This window comes from Balaenoptera physalus, assembly GCF_965194825.1.
Source record: "Balaenoptera physalus genome assembly, chromosome: 7".
Taxonomy (NCBI): domain Eukaryota; kingdom Metazoa; phylum Chordata; class Mammalia; order Artiodactyla; family Balaenopteridae; genus Balaenoptera; species Balaenoptera physalus.
Window position 1 is genome coordinate 81,678,080 of NC_138886.1, and position 21,679 is coordinate 81,699,758.

Genomic DNA, 21,679 nt, shown 5'->3' on the forward strand with positions numbered 1-21,679 from the left:
TAGCTCTAGTAGTTTTCTGGTGGCATCTTTAGGATTCTCTATGTATAGTATCATGTCATCTGCAAACAGTGACAGTTTTACTTCTTCTTTTCCAATTTGTATTCCTTTTATTTCTTTTTCTTCTCTGATTGCCATGGCTAGGACTTCTAAAACTTGAATACGAGTGGTGAGAGTGGACATCCTTGTCTTGTTCCTGATCTTAGAGGAAATGCTTTCAGTTTTTCACCATTGAGAATGATGTTTGCTGTGGGTTTGTCGTATATGGCCTTTATTACGTTGAGGTAGGTTCCCTCTATGCCCACTTTTTGGAGAGTTTTTATCATAAATGGGTGTTGAATTTTGTCAAAAGCTTTTCCTGCATCTATTGAGATGATCATATTGTTTTTATTCTTCAATTTGTTAATATGGTGTATCACATTGATTGATTTGCATATATTGAAGAATCCTTGCATCCTTGGGATAAATCCCACTTGATCATGGTGTATGATCCTTTTAATGTGTTGTTGGATTCTGTTTGCTAGTATTTTGTTGAGTATTTTTGCATCTATTTTCATCAGTGATATTGGTCTGTAATTTTCTTTTTTTGTAGTACCTTTGTCTGGTTTTGGTATCAGGGTGATGGTGGCCTCGTAGAATGAGTTTGGGAGTGTTCCTTCCTCCGCAATTTTTTGGAAGAGTTTGAGAAGGATGGGTGTTAGCTCTTTTCTAAATGTTTGATAGAATTCACCTGTGAAGCCATCTGGTCCTGGACTTTTGTTTGTTGGAAGATTTTTAATCACAGTTTCAATTTCATTACTTGTGATTGGTCTGTTCATATTTTCTATTTCTTCCTGGTTCAGTCTTGGAAGGTTATACCTTTCTAAGAATTTGTCCATTTCCTCCAGGTTGTCCATTTTATTGGCATAGAGTTGCTTGTAGTAGTCTCTTAGGATGCTTTGTATTTCTGCGGTGTTTGTGGTAACTTCTCCTTTTTCATTTCTAATTTTATTGATTTGAGTCCTCTCCCTCTTTTTCTTGATGAGTCCAGCTAATGGTTTATCAATTTTGTTTATCTTCTCAAAGAACTAGCTTTTAGTTTTATTGTCTTTGCTATTGTTTTCTTTGTTTCTATTTCATTTATTTCTGCTCTGATCTTTATGATTTCTTTCCTTCTGCTAACTTTGGGTTTTGTTTGTTCTTCCTTCTCTAGTTCCTTCAGGTGTAAGTTTAGATTGTTTATTTGAGATTTTTCTTGTTTCTTGAGGTAGGCTTGTATAGCTATAAACTTCCCTCTTAGAACTGCTTTTGCTGCATCCCATAGGTTTTGGATCGTGTTTTCATTGTCATTTGCCTCTAGGTATTTTTTGATTTCCTCTGATTTCTTCAGTGATCTCTTGGTTATTTAGTAACGTATTGTTTAGCCTCCATGTGTTTGTGTTTTTTACGGTTTTTTCCCTGTAATTTATTACTAATCTCATAGCATTGTGGTCGGAAAAGATGCTTGATATGATTTCAGTTTTCTTAAATTTACTGAGGCTTGATCTATGACCCGAGCTGTGATCTATCCTGGAGAATGTTCCGTGTGCACTTGAGAAGAAATTGTTATCTGCTCTTTTCAGATGGAATGTCCTATAAATATTAATTAAATCTATCTGATCTATCGTGTCACTTAAAGCTTGTGTTTCCTTATTAATTTTCTGTCTGGATGATATGTCCATTGGTGTAAGTGAGGTGTTAAAGTCCCCCACTATTACTGTGTTACTGTCGATTTCCTCTTTTATAGCTGTTAGCATTTGCCTTATGTATTGAGGTGCTCCTATGTTGGGTGCATATATATTTATAATTGTTATAGCTTCTTCTTGGATTGATCCCTTGATCATTATGTAGTGTCCTTCCTTGTCTCTTGTAACATTCTTTATTTTAAAGTCTATTTTATGTGATATGAGTATTGCTACTCCAGCTTTCTTTTGATTTCCATTTGCATGGAATATCTTTTTCCATCCCCTCACTTTCAGTCTGAATGTGTCCCTAGGTCTGAAGTGGGTCTCTTGTAGACAACATATATATGGGTCTTGTTTTTGTATCCATTCAGTGAGCCTGTGTCTTTTGGTTGGAGCATTTAATCCATTCACGTTTAAGGTAAGTATCGATATGTATGTTCCTATTACCATTTTTTAATAGTTTTGGGTTTTTTTTGTAGGTCCTTTTCTTCTCTTGTGTTTCCCACTTAGAGAAGTTCCTTTAGCATTTGTTGTAGAGCTGGTTTGGTGGTGCTGAGTTCTCTTAGCTTTTGCTTGTCTCTAAGGCTTTTGATTTCTCCATCGAATCTGAATGAGATCCTTGCTGGGTAGAGTAATCTTTGTTGTAGGTTCTTCCCTTTCATCACTTTAAGTATATCATGCCACTCCCTTCTGGCTTGTAGAGTTTCTGCTGAGAAATCAGCTGTTAACCTTATGGGAGTTCCCTTGTATGTTATTTGTCGTTTTTCCCTTGCTGCTTTTAATAATTTTTCTTTGTCTTTGATTTTTGCCAATTTGATTACTATGTGTCTTGGCATGTTTCTCCTTGGGTTTATCCTGTATGGGACTCTCTGCACTTACTGGACTTAGGTGGCTATTTCCTTTCCCATGTTAGGGAAGTTTTCGACTATAATCTCTTCAAATATTTTCTCTGTTCCTTTCTCTCTCTCTTCTCCTTCTGGAACCCCTATAATGCGAATGTTGTTGCATTTAATGTTGTCCCAGAAGTCTCTTAGGCTGTCTTCATTTCTTTTCATTCTGTTTTCTTTATTCTGTTCCACAGCAGTGAATTCCACCATTCTGTCTTCCAGGTCACTTATCCGTTCTTCTGTCTCAGTTATTCTGCTATTGATTCCTTCTAGTGTATTTTTCATTTCAGTTATTGTGTTGTTCATCTCTGTTTGTTTGTTCTTTAATTCTTCTAGGTCTTTGTTAAACATTAAACATTTCTTGCATCTTCTCGATCTTTGCCTCCATTCTTTTTCTGAGGTCCTGGATCATCTTTACTGTCATTATTCTGAAGGCTTTTTCTGGAAGGTTGCCTCTCTTCACTTCATTTAGTTGTTTTTCTGGGGTTTTATCTTGTTCCTTCATCTGGTACATAGCCCTCTGCCATTTCATCTTGTCTATCTTTCTGTGAATGTGGTTTTTGTTCCACAGGCTGCAGGATTGTAGTTCTTCTTGCTTCTGCTGTCTGCCCTCTGGTGGATGAGGCTATCTACAAGGCGTGTGCAAGTTTCCTGATGGGAGGGACTGGTGGTGGGTAGAGCTGACTGTTGCTCTGGTGGGCCGAGAGTAAAACTTTAATCCGCTTGACTTCTGATGGGTGGGGCTGGGTTACCTCCCTGTTGGTTGTTTGGCCTGAGGCAACCCAACACTGGAGCCTACCTGGGCTCTTTGGTGGGGCTAATGGCGGACTCTGGGAGGGCTCACACCAAGGAGTACTTCCCAGAACTGCTGCTGCCAGTGTCCTTGTCCCCACGGTGAGCCACAGCCACCCCCTGCCTCTGCAGGAGACCCTCCAACACTAGCAGGTAGGTCTGGTTCAGTCTCCCCTGGGGTCACTGCTCCTTTCCCTGGGTCCTGATGTGCACACTACTTTGTGTGTGCCCTCCAAGAGTGGAGTCTCTGTTTCCCCCAGTTCTGTCAAAGTCCTGCAATCAAATCCCAGTAGCCTTCACTGTCTGATTCTCTAGGAATTCCTCCTCCCGTTGCAGGACCCCCAGGTTGGGAAGCCTGACATGGGGCTCAGAACCTTCACTCCAGTGGGTGGACTTCTGTGGTATAAATGTTCTGTAGTCTGTGAGTCACCCACCCAGCAGTTATGGGATTTGATTTTACCGTGATTGCACCCCTCCTACCATCTCATTGTGGCTTCTCCTTTGTCTTTGGATGTGGGGTATCTTTTTTGGTGAGTTCCAGTGTCTTCCTGTCGATGACTATCCAGCAGCTAGTTGTGATTCTGGTGTTCTCACAAGAGGGAGTGAGAGCACGTCCTTCTACTCCGCATCTTGGTTCCAAAACTACCACATCTTCTTTATCCATTCATGTGTTGAAGGACATTTAGGTTGCTTCCATGTCTTGGCTATTGTAAACGGTACTGCTATGAACAGTGGGGTGCATGCATCATTTTGAATAAGAGATTTTCGGATATATGCCCAGGAGTGGGATTGCTAGATCATATGGTATCTCTACTTTTAGTTTTCTAAGGAACCTCCATAATGTTCTCCATAGTGGCTGCACCAATTTACATTCCCACCAACAGTGTGGAAGGGTTCCCTCTTACACACCCTCTCCAGCATTTATTATTTGTAGACTTTTTGATGATGGCCAATTCTGACTGGTGTGAGATGATACCTTATTGTAGTTTTGATTTGCATTTCTCTAATAATTAGCGATGTTGAGCATGTGCCTGCTGGCCATCTGTATGTCCTCTTTGGAGAAATGTCTATTTAAATCTTCTGCCCATTTTTTGATAGGTTGTTTGTTTTTTTGGTATTCAGCTGTATGGGCTGTTTGTATATTTTGGAGATTAAGCCCTTGGCAGTTGCATTGTTAGCAAACATATTCTCCCAGTCTGTAGGTTGTCTTTTTGTTTTGTTTATGGTTTCCTTGCTGTGCAAAAGCTTATACGTTTGATTAGGTCCCATTTGTTTATTTTTGCTTTTATTTCTTTTGCCTTGGGAGACTGACTTAAGAAAACATTCCTTATGTCAGAGAATGTTTTGCCTATGTTCTCTTCTAGAAGTTTTATGGTGTCATGTCTTATATTTAAGTCTTTAAGCCATTTTGAGTTTATTTTTGTGTATGGTGTGAGGGAGTGTTCTAACTTCATTGATTTACATGCTGCTGTCCAGCTTTCCCAATACCACTTGCTGAAGAGACTATCTTTTCCCTATTGTATATTCTTGCCTCCTTTGTTGAAGATTAATTGACCGTAGGTGTGTGGGCTTATTTCTGGGCTCTCTGTTCTGTTCCATTGATCCATATATCTGCTTTTGTGCCAATACCAAGCTGTTTTGATTACTCTAGCTTTGTACTATTGTCTGAAGTCTGGGAGGGTTATGCCTCCAGATTTGTTCTTTTTGCTCAGAATTGCTTTGACAATTCTGGGTCTTTTGTGGTTCCATATAAATTTTAGGATTATTTGTTCTAATTCTGTGAAAAATGTCATGGGTAACTTGATAGGGATCACATTAAATCTGTAGATTGCTTTGGGTAGTATGGCCACTTTAACAATATTAATTCTTCCAATCCAAGAGCATGGGCTATCTTTCCATTTCTTTGAATCATCTTCAGTTTCCTTTATCAGTGTTTAATAGTTCTCAGCATATAAGTCTTTCACCTCCTTGGTCAAGTTTATTCCTAAGTATTTTATTTTTTTGATGCAATTTTATTTTATTTTTATTATTTATTTATTTATTTATTTGGTGGCTTGTGGGATCTCAGTTCTCTGACCAGGGATTGAACCTGGGCCATGGCAGTGAAAGCCTGGAATCCCAACCACTAGGCCATCAGGGAACTCCCTGATGAGATTTTAAAAAGGATTGTTTTTTATTTTCCCTTTCTGATATTTCATTGTTAGTGTAAAGAAATGCAACAGATTTCTGTATGTTAATCTTGTATCCTGCTACCTTGCTGAATTTATTTATCAGTTCTGGTAGTTTTTGTGTGGAGTCTTTAGGGTTTCCTATATATAATATCATCGTTTTATTTTTTATTTATTTTTATTGGAGTATAGTTTCTTTCCAATATTGTGTTAGTTTATACTGTACAGCAAAGTGAATCAGCTATATGTATACATATATCCCCTCTTTTTTGTATTTCCTTCTCATTTAGGTCACCACAGAGCATCGAGTAGACTTCCCTGTGCTATACAGTAGGTTCTCATTAGTTATCTATTTTATACATAGTATCAATAGTGTATCATCTGCATATAATGACAATTTTACCTCTTCCCTTCCAATTTGGATATCTTTTATTTCTTTTTCTTATCTGATTGCTGTGGCTAGGACTTCCGATACTATGTTGAACAAAAATGATGAGAGTGGGCATCCTCGTCTTGTTCCAGATTTCAGCGGGAAGGCTTTCAGCTTTTCACTGTTGAGTATTGTGTTGGCTGTGGGTTTGTCATCAATAGCTTTTATTATGTTGAGATATGTTCCCTCTATATCCACTTTGGTAAGAGTTTTTATCAGGAATGGATGTTAAATTTTATTAAATGCTTTTTCTGCATTTATTGAGATGATCATGTGGTTTTTGTCTTTTCTTCTGTTGATATGGTGTATCACATTGATTGATTTGTATGTTGAACCATCCTTGTGACCCTGGGATGAATCCAAGTTCATCATGGTGTATGATCCTCTTTAAGTGTTGTTGGATTAGGTTTGCTAACATTTTGTTGAGGATTTTTGCATCTATATTCATCAAAGATATTGGCCTGTAATTTTCTTTTTTTGTAGTTTCTTTGTTTGGCTTTCGTATCAGGGTGATGGTGGCTTCATAGAATGACTTTGGGAGTGTTCCCTCCTCTTCAGTCTTTTGGAAGAGTTTGAGAAGAACTGGTACAAGTTCTTGTAGAAACTACATTTTCTACAATAATGTAGAAAACTACATTTTCTTATGCCCCTCCCCAACATTTTATGATTTTGATGCTCTCTTTTACATCTTCATGCTGCTCATTATGGTTATAATCATTTCCACAAAAAAATTTTTTGATTAAAAAAAAAATCTGTGCACTGGTTTATTTAAGTGATTTACTGTCTTTTTTTAAAATTAATTTTATTGGCATATAGTTGCTTTTCAATGTTGTGCTACTTTCAGGTGTACAGCATAGTGATTCAGCTATACATATACATATATTCATTCTTTTTCAGATTCTTTCCCCATATAGGTTATTATGGAATATTGAGTAGAGTTCCCTGTGCTATACAGTTAGGTCCTTGTTGGTTATCTATTTTATATATAGTAATGTGTATATGTTACTCTCAAGCTCCTAACTAACAACCCCCCACACACAGCATTTCCCCTTTGGTAATCATAAGTTTGTTTTCGAAATCTGTGAGTCTGTTTCTGTTTTGGAAATAATTTATATCATTTTTAAAAAATGAGACTCCACGTATGAGTGATATCGTATCATATTTGTCTTTCTCTATCTTACTTCACTTAGTATGATTATCTCTAGGTCCATCCATGTTGATGCAAATGGCATTATTTAGTTCTATTTTATGGCTGAGTAGTATTCCACTGTATATATTACCACATCTTCTTTTAAGTGATTTTTTTTCCTATTGTGATTTTCTCTTTCTTATAGATTCTTGCTTCTTTTCTATTTAGAGAAGACCTTTCAATATTTCTTTTAGGATAGGTTTAGTATTGCTGTATTCTTTTAGTTTTTGCTTGTCTGAAAAATTCTTTATCTCTCCTTCTATTCTAAATGATAATCTTACTGGGTAGAGTATACTAGGTTGCAGGTTTTTCTCTTTCAGGACTTTGAATATATCTTGCCACTCCCTTCTGGCCTGAAATGTTTCTGTAGAGAAATCAGCCAATAGATTTATGGGGGTTCCCTTGTGATTAACACTTTGCTTTTCTCTTGCTGCCTTTAGAATCCTCTCTTTAACTTTTGCCATTTTTATTATAATACATCTTGGTGTAGGTGTATTTGGGTTCATCTTGTTTGGGACCCTCTGTGTTTCCTGTACCTGGGTATCTGTTTCCTTCTTTAGATTTGGGAAGTATTCAGCCATAATTTCTTCAAATATATTTTTGATCCATTTTTCTCTTCCTTCTCCTTCTGGGATCCCTATCATGTGTAGATTGGCTTGCTGCATATCATCCCTTAAGTCTCATATATTGCTTTCATTTAAAAAATAATTGTCTTTCTATTTGTTGTTTTGATTGGGTGATTTCTATTAATCTGTCTTCCAGATCACTTACTCGTTCTTCTGCACTATTTAGTTTGCTATTTATTGCCTTTAGCTGGGTTTTCATCTCGGCAAGTGAGTTTGCTAATTTTGATTGGCTCATCTTTGTAGTTTCTAATTCCTTGTTACAGTCATCTGCATTTCTATTGATAGACTTTCTTAATTCCTTCAGTGTTTTTATTACCTCCTTTTTGAACTCAGGGTCTAATAGACTGGAGAGGTTTGTTTCATTGTTTATTCTTTCAGGGGAATTCTCTTGATCTTTTAATTGGGAGTGGTTCCTCTGCTTCTTCATTTTACTTATATTTCTCTGACTCTATGAATTTAGGAGAAACAGTTATCTACTGTGGTACGGGCTGTTTTTATGTGGGAGTATCCCTGTGTAGCCTGCATGAGTCTAATGTTTTTGGTGTGAGGGCTATTTTTAGTATGGATGTCTTCCACAGCTTTCCTCAGTGTGTGCTGGCTGTTATCCCCTTGATAGGGGGTGTGACTGGTATTGTGGTGAACCACAGCCTGCACCAGATGTTGAATGGGGCCTCCTCTTTGCTCTGTGGTTGTCACATCCCTGTCGGGGGCAGGGTCTGCTCCCCAGCTGTGGGAGTAGAAGCCCCCAGATCTGGTTCTAAGCTGCAGTATGAGGTAGGTGGGACTGGAGCACTCCCACTGGGAGAGGAGCCACTGAGTATTCCTCTGCAGGAGCTGTCCACTAGGAAGTGCACTCTGTGGTGTCGCCTGTCACTTGTTTTGTGTGCTCACAAAGTACACTGTTGTTGGCACTGTCCTTGGCCCCACCTTGAATGCTGGCAATCTGCCTGGATGTCCCTCAGGCGCTGTGCTCACAAAGCTGCCGGTGCAGATCCGCTGATGTCCAGCACCTAGATCTCTTGTAGCTGTACACCTGGACCTGCCATGGGAGCTACAGGAATTAGCCCAGACCCCAGCCCTGCCTCTGTGTGTGCGGGCCCACAAAGCCTGCCACTGCTAATGCTGGACCTGCTCCAGCCACGGGAGCACCAGTAAACTCTTGAATGTTCTGCAGCCCCTGCACTTACAAAGCCACCGGTGGCGCAAATCTGCAAAAGTCGCACAGCCACTGGGAATTGGCTCAGATTTCAGCCCCGACTCTGTGTGTGGGAAGCCTGCTGGTGCTTGTGTGCTCCCACAGCTCGTAGAGGTGGACCCTCACCCACTGTGAACATGCAGAGAATGAGGCTACTAGGGCGGGGGCCCTGCCCCTCCCTTTGCATGCATGTTAAGAATGCGACTTCTATGCAGGACCTGGACTCCATCCTGTGCACATCCCTGGTTGTGGCCTGGACCACACTCCAGTCCCTTCAGACCCTCTCCACGCAGCCAACCCCAGTCCAGTCCTCTCCGCAGGTCCGTATGCTGAAGCCCAAGTTTCAGCACCCACTCCCCAATGCACACCAGCAGACGTGTGTTTCGGGCTGGGGAGTGCAGCGAGGTGGCTGGGACTGTCTGTGCTGGTCTCTCTCTGTTCTGCCTGCCGCAAGCCAGCTGCTGCACTCTCCTCTGAGCCTTTGAAGCTCCCTATCTGTCCTGGTTGATCTCCCAGCCAGTGAAGGGGGTTCCCAGAGTGAGGGAACCTTTCCCCTTTTACAGGTCCCTCCCAGGGGCGCAGGTCTTGTACCAATTCCTTTTTTCCCTTTTGTCCTACCCGGTTACGTGGTGATCTTTCTTGCAGCTTTGGTTGTATGAGATCTTCTGTCAACGTTCAGTAGGTATTCTGTGAGAATTGTTCCATGTGTAGATGTATTTTTTGTGTATTTGTGGGAGAAGGTGAGCTCCACGTCCTTCTATTCTGCCATCTTGATCTCCGCCCTCTGCAAATATTTTTTTGTTATTTGATGTTAATGATGATTTTTTTGCCATGCAGAAAATTTTGCATTTTATGTAGTCAAATTTATTAGCCTTAATATTTTGTCTTACGGCTTCTGTGTTTTAAGAAAACTTAGAAAGGTTTCGCTCTCTGAAGTTATAGAAGTTCTCCCCAGTTCTTTAGGTACTCATGGTTTTATTTCTTTATGCTTACACCTTTGCTACATTTACAATTTATTTTTGAGTAATGTTGCTAGTTGGTACTTGTATTAGTTACGAATTGCATTCAAGTACATGTAACAGATTTAACTATAAAACAGTTTCTCAGGGGTTTTTGGATTCTGCTTAGGACAAAGGGAAGCTGGAAATAGCATTGCTTCCACTATTACAACAACAAGAAAATCACAAGACAATCTGCAAATTCATAACTTTTTGGAAGTTATCAGAGAGCTGATGTTCCAGGGCAATCTAATCTTAATCTTAGGAAAGACAGGTGCCTCCAAGGAGATATAGCACAGATGCACTTGCTTATTTGGGGCTGACTCCATCCCCGGACACCATCAAGCTAGTAAGAATTCAGCTATAAGTTTCAAGGAATCACTAAATGCCAAATATAGGCCAGTGTGAGAATACAGAAAGGAGCCACAAGTACAAGGGCAATTCACAAGCCACTCCGGGAGCCACAAGTACAAGGGCAATTCACACTCATTTGCAGGCTCTTCTCCATGGACCTTACTATGTGTTCACAAGAAAGATCGGGGCAGCGTGCAAGTCCTGAGAAAGTTTCCCTTGTGGTATACAGGCCTGTGGGAAAGGAAGGACAGCCACTGCAGGGAAAGGCATCAAGCCCTACCCAGATCCTTCTCCCCTATCTTCCCTATAGAACCAAAGCCTTAAGCCACTGGGCGAAGGGCAGTAAATTCTGTCATCAGGTAGCAAATCTTGTATTGGTGAAGACCAGCTACATCTGGAGAAAGGGAAAAAAAAACCCCTACCCGTGTGGGACCCAGATCATTAGAGGTCTTCCAACAGAGGGTGGGGTAGGATCGTAAAGAAGGCCCTAACTGTAAGACCCGGGGGGTACAGTGCTTATCTAAAACTGATGCTGAGGGACTTCCCTGGTGGCGCAATGGCTAAGAATCCGCCTGCCAATGCAGGGGACACAGGTTCAATCTCTGGTCCGGGACGATCCCACATGCTGTGGAGCAACTAAGCCCGTGTGCCACAACTACTGAGCCTGCACTCTAGAGCTCGCGAGCCACAACTACTGAAGCCCGTATGCCTAGAGCCCATGCTCCACAACAAGAGAAGCCACTGCAACAGTAAGCCCATGCACCACAACAAAGAGTAGCCCCCACTCACTGCAACTAGAGAAAGCCTGCGCACAGCAATGAAGACTCAATGCAGCCATAAATAAATAAATAAATAACATAATTTTTAAAAAATGCCAAAACATGTCTCAAAACAAAAATCTACATATAACAAATTTGAATCAAAACATAATAAACCAGTCTTAAAAAAAAATAAACTGATGCTGAATCAGAAAAACAGAGAATGCCTCCCCTGCCCTGCCAAGGAGGCTTGTAAGTATCGAGTAACACGTAACAGCAGTCTACTGCTAAAATAGCATCAAGAGTATAGAGGGAGACATTTTTTGAGGAGCAGGCACTGTGGGAAGATGTAAAGCTGAGGGTGGGGTAGACATTGCCTGTGGACAACCAGCCTCAACCATAAACACAGGTAATGTTAGAGAAACTTGAAGCCTGTTATGCACTGACAGTATCCATAGCACAAACAAAACCCAAACACAAGTCAGCATCTGAGTAGGTTGATTCAATCTCTCACACTAAATCCTAGTAGAAGGAAAGGTGTGCCCATTTCCAGGCATAAAAACTATTTACCTCAGTCTTTACTGCCTTGCAATAGATGTCCAACTTTCAACAAAGTATTATTATAAGGCATACAAAGATGGAAGAGAAAAATCACACACTATTAAGAGACAAAGCAATTAACAGAATCAGACTCAGATATGATACAGATATTGGAATTATCAGACAGGGAAATGAAGGGAACTATGATTAATATGTTAAAGGATCTAATAGAAAAAGTGGACAGACTTCATGATCAGATTGATCAATTTCAGCAGAGAGATGAGAATGCTAGGAAAGAATCAAATGGAAATGCTAGAAATAGAAAAACCTGGTGACACAGATAAAGATTTCTTTTGTCTGGCTTATCAGTAATCTTGACACAGAGAAGGAAAGAATCAGTGAACCTGAAGATAATTCAATAGAACTATCCAAATTGAAACACAAAGAAAAAAGTGGAAAAAAAACCCCCAACAGAACAGAATATCCAAGAGCTGTGGGACAATATCAAACAGTCTAACATATATGCAATTGGCATCCCAGGAGAGGGAGGGAGGGAGGAAAGTTGGTGGGGGTGGGGGGGAGAGAGAGAGAGAGAGAGAGGGAGGAAGAGGAGGAGAGGGAGGAAATGGGACAGAAGAAATATTTGAAGAAATAATGGCCAAGAATTTTCCAAAATTAATGACAGATATCAAACCACAAATCCAAGAAGATCAGAGAATACTAAGCAGGATAAACGACTAAAAACACAGCTAGACATATCAAGTTTGAACTGCTGAGAACTAAAGACAAAGAGAAGGTCTTGAAGGCAGCTTGAGAAAAAAAGAAACATTACATAAAGCGGAACAAGGATACAAATATGGCTGACTTCTCATAAAAAACTATGCAAGCCAGAAGACAGTGGAGTGACTCCTTCAAAGGGCTGGAAGGAAAAAAATGTCAACCTATAATTCTACATTAAGCAAAAAAAAAAATTTCAAAGATTAAAGAGAAATGAAGACTTTTTCAGACCAATAAGCTTTCTTTTCTTCATAAAACAGGAAATTGGCTGCCAACCAGTGATTCTCCCACTTCTTATCTAACAGAACCCCAATTTAAAAAAAATGTGAGGTAAAATTAATCATCTCAAAAATAAACCCTGTACTCATTAAGCATCAATCCCCATTCAGTCGTCTCCCCAGTCCCTGTCAATCATTAATCTGCTTTCTATATCTATGTAATTTCTAATTCTGAACATTTAATATAAATGGAGTCATATGATATGTGGCCTTTTGTGTCTAGCCTCTTTCACTTAACATAGTGTTTTCAAGGTTCACTCATGTTGTAGAATGTATCAGTACTTCATTTTTATGGCTGAATAATATTCTATTTAATGGATACACCACATTTTGTTTATCCATTCATCAGCTGATGGACAGCTGGGTTGTTTCTGCCTTTTGGCTATTATGAGTAATGCTGCTATGAACATTCTTTATACAAGGTTTTGTTTTCAGTTCTCTTGGGTATCTATGTAGGGGTAGAATTGATGGGTCACATGGTAATTCTACGTTTAACTTTTTGAGGAACCATCAAAGTGTTTTCAGCAGTGTCTGTACCATTTACATTCCCACCAGCCATGTATGATGAACGCTAATTTTTACTCAGGGCTGCAATATGCCTAGTTCCTCAGGATGAATCATGATTGGTAAAAGACAATTGAGGGATAGTATATTGTCAAAAATGGCCATGTTAATATTTCCAGTGTGACATGCTTTTCCTGAAACTTGTCACTTCACCATCAAGAGATGGATTGTTTCCTCTCCCCTTGAAACTGGTGGTTAGGCTTTTGTGACTCACTTGACAAACAGAAGATGGAGTAAGTAATGTGTGACTTCTGATGTTATGTCATAAAAGGCAATATGGCTTCTGCAAGTTCTTTTTCTCAGAACATGTACCCTTGATTTCCTGAGTAGCCATGTTGGAAGTCCAGAAGATTATGAGTAAGAGAGATTACATAGAAATAGAGTGAGATGCCCAAGGAGCCCCAGTTGTTCCAGCCCCAACTGATTACCTTCTCAACGCAGGTACCAGATGTGTAGATGAGTAAGTCTTCTGATGATTCCCACACCAGCATTGTCTGCAATTGTGGACAGATTCCAAACAAAACTGCCTAGCTGACCTCACCCGATCACCCAAACAATGAGAGGTAATAATAAAATACTGTAATTGTCTTTTAAGCCACTCACTTTGGGAGTGGTTTATTAATCAATAATATATGTCAAAACAATTGATCCCCTTTGCCAGATTCCCAATTTCCAGACTACTTTGCATCTAAGGATGGACATGTGGACGCAGTTCTGACTAATAAGACATATGAGGAAATCTGCTGGGGGGCTTCTGGGAAAGAGTTCACTTTCTGATAAAAGAGACAAGATATGAGAGCGTGCTTATAGCTTCCCAACCTATGACCTCTCGCCTTCTGCCTTTGAGTAAGAAGTTGGACTAATGCTTACATCTAGAGTAGCCATCTTGTGACCCTGATGTTTGATGGCATCAATAAATCCCTAAAGGAACTCTGGAACTTCCTGGGTTTGACTACATTTTCTGAGCCAGAGCACTTACATTCCTTCCAACTACTTTTCATGTGCCATAATTCTGAGTTATATCTGTTTCCTAGTTTTATCTAAGATACAATTTTCAATTCTTATTTTCCTTGTTTTCAGGTGATTTTCTTTTTTCTTAAATTTTCTTTATTTTTTTGGCTGCATTGGGTCTTAGTTGTGGCATGTGGGATCTTTCATTGCGGCGTGTGGTCTCTTCGTTGCGGCGCTTGGGCTTCTCTCTAGTTGTGGCATGCAGGTTTTCTCCCTCTTGTTGTGGTGTGTGGACTCCAGGGCACGTGGGCTCTGTAATTTGTGGCACACGGGCTCTCTCGTTGAGGCACGTGAGCTCAATAGTTGTGGTGTGCGGGCTTAGTTGCTCTGTGGCATGTTGGATCCTAGTTCCCTGACCAGGGATTGAACCCAAGTCCCCTGCACTGGAAGGCGGATTCTTCACCACTGGACTACCAGGGAAGTCCCTGAGGTGATTTTCTAGAAGAAGCCTATTTATTCATCATCTTGAAACTGATCAACCTTATTCATAACAAGAAAATGCAAACTAAAACAATAAGAGGACTTCCCTGGTGGCGCAGTGGTTAAGAATCTACGTGCCAATGTAGGGGACACGGGTTTGAGCCCTGGTCCGGGAAGATCCCACATGCCGCGGAGCAACTATGCCCGTGTGCCACAACTACTGAGCCTGTGCTCTAGAGCCTGTGAGCCACAACTGCTGAGCCCACGCGCCGCAACTACTGAAGCCCGCGCGCCTAGAGCCCATGCTCCACAACAAGAGAAGCCACCGCAATGAGAAGCCTGTGCACTGCAACAAAGAGTAGCCCCCACTCACCGCAACTAGAGAAAGCCCGCACGTAGCAACAAAGACCCGACACAGCCAAAAATAAATGAATAAAATAAATAAATAAATAAATAAATAAATAATAAAAATAAATTTCTAAACAAAACAAAACAAAAAAACCCAATAAGATACCACCTTCATTTTTCAGATTGACAAAAATAAAAATGTTTGATTATAAAATATGTTTAGGAAAGGTGTGGAAAGAGGCTTTCTTACATGCTGCTGGTTGAAACATAAATAGGAACAAACTTTTGGAGTCCCATTTAGCAGTACCTGTGGAAATGTATAATGCTAATGCTCATAGCCTTTAACCAAGCATTTCCCTTTCTAGGAATTATTCTAGCTAATAGATAAACTCACAAAGACTTACGTGTAAGGGTGTTCACTGCATCATTATTTATAATAGTGAAAGAGTGGAAACAAGTTAAACATGAGGCTGGTTGAATAAATTATGATATATCCACACAATGGAATACTATACAGCCATTAAAAAGGATGAGGTAGGTATATATGCTCTTGTACATAAGTGAAACAAGTGTATATAGTTTCCTCTCATTTTTATAAAGAAAAAAGTATGGGAAATACACAAATATTATGTATTTATATTAATTATAATAAGTAGTACATTTATATTACAAATACAATATAAATAAATATAAATATGATGGGGTGGTTAAGGGCCATCTTGGAGGCTGGCTACAAGACAGGCAGATGAATTCTATCTCTATTCTCCATCTCTAACAGATTGTTATGAAGCACAATGTTTCTGTTTTGCCTGCCCAGAGACGTCCTGGCATGGCTAAGTGACAGTTGGGCTGGTTCTATAATGCACCACCTTATATTTCCTTTCCAGGCGTTCCTGCCTCATTTCCCTTTTCCCTCACTCTCCTTAAAAGGAATTAGTACTTAACTTTTCCCTGGGCTCTGTTTTCTAGAGAACTGGAGCTAATATGAAGTGGATAACTTAACTGTTTCATGATAAAATTTTTAAAGGGGGGTGGGGGAAAGAGAAAAGAAAGTGTTCTTAAGATATGCAAGGGCTCAGTGTGTTCCATCCGTGTACTCTCCTCCTGAGAAAACTCTTGAAAGTACTGAGAGAAGAGAAGTCATGGTATAAAAGAACTGCCAATGGGCACTGGATCCTTTTAAACAAGTTTCCTTTCCCATTTCATTCTTTTCTCTTCAAAATCACTATTGAAATGTCCAAGGAAATATAAAAGTAGGAGAAAATGTATTTCAGTACAGGAAGGGCATTTATATTTTGTGAAATTTTAGCAAGATACAGTGCAAATGTGTCTAGACTGAAGGGAATATTAATCAGCTTTCAATTTCATGAATAGAGAAGAGAATCTCACCTGGAAAATAAGTAGATGAAAGTCCCCCACAGAACTCTTCCACAAATCCAAGATCAGAATAACAGAGCTGGGAGTGAGAGTGGGCTATGGGACAGTAGCGAGAAAGAACCAAATGAACTTGGACCCTGCTCCATGGCCCAGTCCTGTAGCAGCTCTCACCATGGTCTCTCTCAGCATCTCCACAGAGTAAGATACCTCTAGGCAAGTCAGGAACATTGCTGCAGGCTCCCCAACAAAGAGCTTTGCCTCAGCTAACTTCTGATTGCCACAACTATCACAGGGAAAAAATAACCACTAACTACATCAGTGAATATGGTGGGCCCACACTTTTTTTGTGCCAGGTGAAAAATTATGCACTTTATTTACACAAATTTGCATTGAACACTTGCGTTTAAAAATCAGGCACACTTTAACATGACAATTACCTATAATAAAGGCATGCTTCATGAAAATGTAGTACAGTTTGAGTATCAAGCTGCTTGTTTTTGTAAATAACGTTTTATTGGAACACACTCATTCCCATTTGTTGAGTATTGTCTATGGCTGTTTTCTCACTACAAGGGCAGAGTTGGATAGATGCAGCAGACACCCACGAGTCTAAAATATTTACTATCTGAAAAATGTGGCTTACAACAGAACTATAGGTAAACGCAGCCTGTGAGAAATAGTTTCAGTAATGATATATTCTCTCAGTTGCATTGCACATCTTCTCTAAGCCCTTGGGCAGGTGTATACCTTGTGCTCAAAGACTTTGTATCTCTAGGTATAAATGCTGTATAAAAGTTTTTCCTTCATCAAAAATTACAAATCTTTTGGGACTTCCCTGGTGGTCCAGTCGTTAAGACTCCACGCTCCCAATGCAGGGTACACAGGTTTGATCCCTGGTTGGGTAACTAAGATCCCACGTGTCCTGCGGCACGGCCAAAATAAAAAAAGTATTTATAAATCTTTTGTAAATATTTTAATCCTAGCCTGACACATGGCATTGCAGTTCTACAAAATAGTGAGCTCTGTAAAGCACCTTTAGGTTAGTACCAGTTTTTATACTGAAGAAGAGACAATTTAATACAGAATGAGAAAGGTTGAATTTTGAACACAGAAAGGGGTAAAAACCCCTCCAGAGTGTCCATTTTGGAGGATTATTTACAACCATATTAAACCCTAATGTTCACATTGGCTTCTTGCTCTCACCTCTCCAGGTAACTGCAGAAATGAGTATTTCAAGCTATTTAACAATTTCTATTCATCTGCATCTATCCCTTGGAAATACGAAGGCCACAAATACAGTAAGTCCCCTACATACAAACCTTCAAGTTGTGAACTTTCAAAGATGCGAACGTGCATCTGGCTCTGTGCCATCAATGTCTGTGCCATCAATGTCTGTGCCATCAATGTCAGGCATGAGTGAAACTGCAGCTTGCCTTCCGTCTCCTTTTGCTGACGATCTTTCAGCTCTACCATCTCCCACCTCCTCCCTCCTCCAGTCAGTAGCTCTTCTTGCCCGTTCACTCGATGTCAGCCCCTGTATGCCAGCTGTCGTACTGTACTACTGTACTTTTCAAGGTACTGTACCGTAAGATTAAAAATGTTTTCTATATTTTTTGTGTTTGGTTGTTTTTTATGTATTATTTGTGTGAAAAGTATTATAAACCTATTACAGTACAGTACTATATAGCCGATTGTGTTAGTTGGGTACCTAGGCTAACTTTGTTGGACTTATGAACAAACTGGACTTAACAAACTCACTCTCAGAATGGAACTCATTCGTATGTAGGGGACTTACTGTAGGTTTTTTTTTTAAACTTCAGTTTATTTATTTATTTATTTATTTATTTATTTATTTATTTACTGAGCCGCGAGGCATGTGGGATCTTAGTTCCTTGACCAGGGATCGAACCCGTGCCCTCTGCAGTAGAAGCATGGAGTTCTAACCCCTGGACTGCCAGGGAATTCTCCCACAAATAGTTTTAACTGCCTGGGATTTTGGCAAGGACCCGTGATATTAGCCATCATTCTCATGTCAGGAAACACCTCTCAAGTATCCTAGGAGTGTCTCTTTTATATATATAGTTCTTCTTGAGTTTGGGCAAAGAATTTACATTACTCTATGGGTCCTGTAGAGGTGCCTAAGAAATCATTGCCCTTAGAGAGATGGCTTGTCCCCTCCTCACTTTTTCCCTATTTGTCCCAAGCAATCTTAATTCTAAGATGGCAAAAGTACCCAAGATTAGGGGCTAGAAACAAGGATGGGCCATGGGGCAGTCAGTGGGGAGCAAAGTACAGTTGGATTCCTGATTCTAGGAATTGTATCAATGACTCCACTGGAAAATAAACAGGCTTGGGGTTTTGAAGAACCAATAAACTACATACATATAAGACTGAGAAAAGTATAAAGCATAAAATCATGGAGCTGTTAGTTTAATTTATATTGAGGGTAAAACCATAACAAAATTAGTTTGCTTATGACCAACCACATATTGGGTTGCAACGTGGATCTGTGCTGTGCATCAAAAGGTGCTCGGTAACTGCTTTCTGATGAGAAGAATCACTACTTTTCTCCAAAGCAGTGGTTTTCAACCTTGATGATTTGTTACTAAATAATATCATGTCAAATTTTGTGAATGTTTTACTCAGTGAAAAATAAAGACGATTTAAGTTTATCTCCGTATTATGCCACTTTTACTTGCTTCCATTCAGGTGTGCTTTGCTGTGTGAGACAAAAAGGGGTAGAGTTACAGCACATATGCTGGAAATTGTGCACTGGGGTATACTGAGCATTTAAATATCATTTGTCAAATGTATCAGAGCAGAAAAAGGGTTGAGAGCTGCTTTTCTAAAGAACAGGTCCTGCAAAAATCAGGCAATCTTTGGCACAGGAACATTCCTAGTAGATGAAGGAGGGGGTATCAACTGTCGTGACTTGGCAAGGTTTTTTTTTTTTTTTTAATTAAGGCCTATAATATACTTATTAATCACCGGCTCCACCAGATAGACAGGTGTTGAAGAAGAAGACGGGTTTAAGTATAAACTGATGGGAATACTTTAGCACGGGGCTGAAAAGATAAGGCCATCTCTTAACTGGAAGGCTTGGGCAGAAGCTGATAGCATTGCTGGGATGGATACTAAAGGAGCAGGGTGGATGTACTGAGCGGACTGAAGCAGAGGAGGGATTAGAGGAAGTTGCAGGCTGACAGACTTCCATGGTTCTGATAAGATCACCTATTCCTGCTCCCCTATACCTGGCTTCTTGGCTCCACAGCTCCACTGGCAAAACCTGATTAGCCATGATCAAGAGGACCAGCAGCGTGGGCCACTCTTTGTTCTATCCATCACTCAGTTTCACTGTGCATAGGCTAGCTGGTTCACTGGGTGTAAGAAGTAGTTGTGGGTCTTCTTTTCGGACAAAGATTAAAAATTTAATAGCTGGCAGAGCTCCGGGGCTAGAGTGAGTGGAGGACGGCCGCGGCCGGTGGCCGAGCACGGAGGGGTGAGCCAGCGGGCCAGCGCTAGCGCCGAGCAACCGCCAGTACCCGCACAAGTACCCCGGGAACCGGCGGCGGCGTGTGCGTGTGGCCCGTGTGCGGGCGGCGGCGCGGGAGGAGAGCGGAGCGGCAGCCGGTTCGGGCGGGTGGCATCATGGACGAGAAGGTGTTCACCAAGGAGCTGGACCAGTGGGTCGAGCAGCTGAACGAGTGCAAGCAGCTGTCCGAGTCCCAGGTCAAGAGCCTCTGCAAGACGGCTAAAGAAATCCTGACAAAAGAATCCAATGTGCAAGAAGTTCGATGTCCAGTCACTGTCTGTGGAGATGTGCATGGGCAATTTCATGATCTCACGGAACTGTTTAGAATTGGTGGCAAATCGCCAGATACAAATTACTTGTTTATGGGAGATTATGTTGACAGAGGATATTATTCAGTTGAAACAGTTACTCTGCTTGTAGCTCTTAAGGTTCGTTACCGTGAACGCATCACCATTCTTCGAGGAAATCATGAGAGCAGACAGATCACACAAGTATATGGTTTCTATGATGAGTGTTTACGGAAGTATGGAAATGCAAATGTTTGGAAATATTTTACAGATCTTTTTGACTATCTTCCTCTCACTGCCTTGGTGGATGGGCAGATCTTCTGTCTACATGGTGGCCTCTCACCATCCATAGATACACTGGATCACATCAGAGCACTTGATCGCCTACAAGAAGTTCCCCATGAGGGTCCAATGTGTGACTTGCTATGGTCAGATCCAGATGACTGTGGAGGTTGGGGTATATCTCCTCGAGGAGCTGGTTACACCTTTGGGCAAGATAATTCTGAGACATTTAATCATGCCAATGGCCTCACGTTGGTGTCTAGAGCTCATCAGCTGGTGATGGAGGGATATAACTGGTGCCATGACCGAAATGTAGTAACGATTTTCAGTGCTCCAAACTATTGTTATCGTTGCGGTAACCAAGCTGCAATCATGGAACTTGATGATACTCTAAAATACTCTTTCTTGCAGTTTGACCCAGAACCTCGCAGAGGCGAGCCACATGTTACTCGTCGTACCCCAGACTACTTCCTGTAACGAAATTTTAAACTTGTACAGTATTGCCATGAACCATATTTTGACCTAATGGAAATGGGAAGAGCAACAGTAACTCCACAAAGTGTCAGAGAATAGTTAACATTCAAAAAAACTTGTTTTCACACGGACCAAAAAGATGTGCCATATAAAAATACAAAGCCTCTTGTCATCAACAGCCATGACCACTTTAGAGTGAACCAGTTCATTGCATGCTGAAGCGACATTGTTGGTCAAGAAACCAGTTTCTGGCATAGTGCTATTTGTAGTTACTTTGCTTTCTCTGAGAGACTGCAGATAATAAGATGTAAACATTAACACCTTGTGAATACAATTTAACTTCCATTTAGCTATAGCTTTACTCAGCATGACTGTAGATAAGAATAGCAGCAAACAATCATTGGAGCTTAATGAACATTTTTAAAATTAAGTACCAAGGCCTCCCCTCTACTTGTGAGTTTTGAAATTGTTTTGTTTATTTTCAGGGATACTGTTTAATTTAATTGTATGATTTGTCTGCACTCAGTTTATTTCCCCTTCTCAAATCTCAGCCTCATGTTGTTCTTTGTTACTGTCAGATCCTGGAGAGTTGTTTTGAACAGAACTGTTTTTTTTTTTCCTCCCTCCTGTAAGACGATGTTACTCCACAAGAGCACTGCAGTGTTTTTCATAATAAACTTGTGAACTAAGAA

The 21,679-nt window shown here is 40.5% G+C and overlaps 1 protein-coding gene and 1 pseudogene across 2 annotated transcripts in view; both read left to right on the plus strand.

The window, feature by feature from the left end:
* The window catches only part of LOC309665188 (uncharacterized protein), a gene marked incomplete at both ends in the record, with an annotated part of 60,123 nt that extends 42,291 nt beyond the window's left edge, over positions 1-17,832 (plus strand). Inside the window, 2 exons of the mRNA XM_082471400.1 lie at positions 5,838-5,877; positions 17,624-17,832. Coding sequence (XP_082327526.1) covers positions 5,838-5,877; positions 17,624-17,832 — 249 coding nt within the window. The remainder of the gene's footprint in view (positions 1-5,837; positions 5,878-17,623) is intronic.
* Positions 17,833-19,830: 1,998 nt separating this feature from the next.
* Positions 19,831-21,679, plus strand: LOC309664442 (serine/threonine-protein phosphatase 2A catalytic subunit alpha isoform pseudogene; annotated as a pseudogene). The gene has a single exon. The product of its transcript is annotated as a serine/threonine-protein phosphatase 2A catalytic subunit alpha isoform pseudogene (transcript).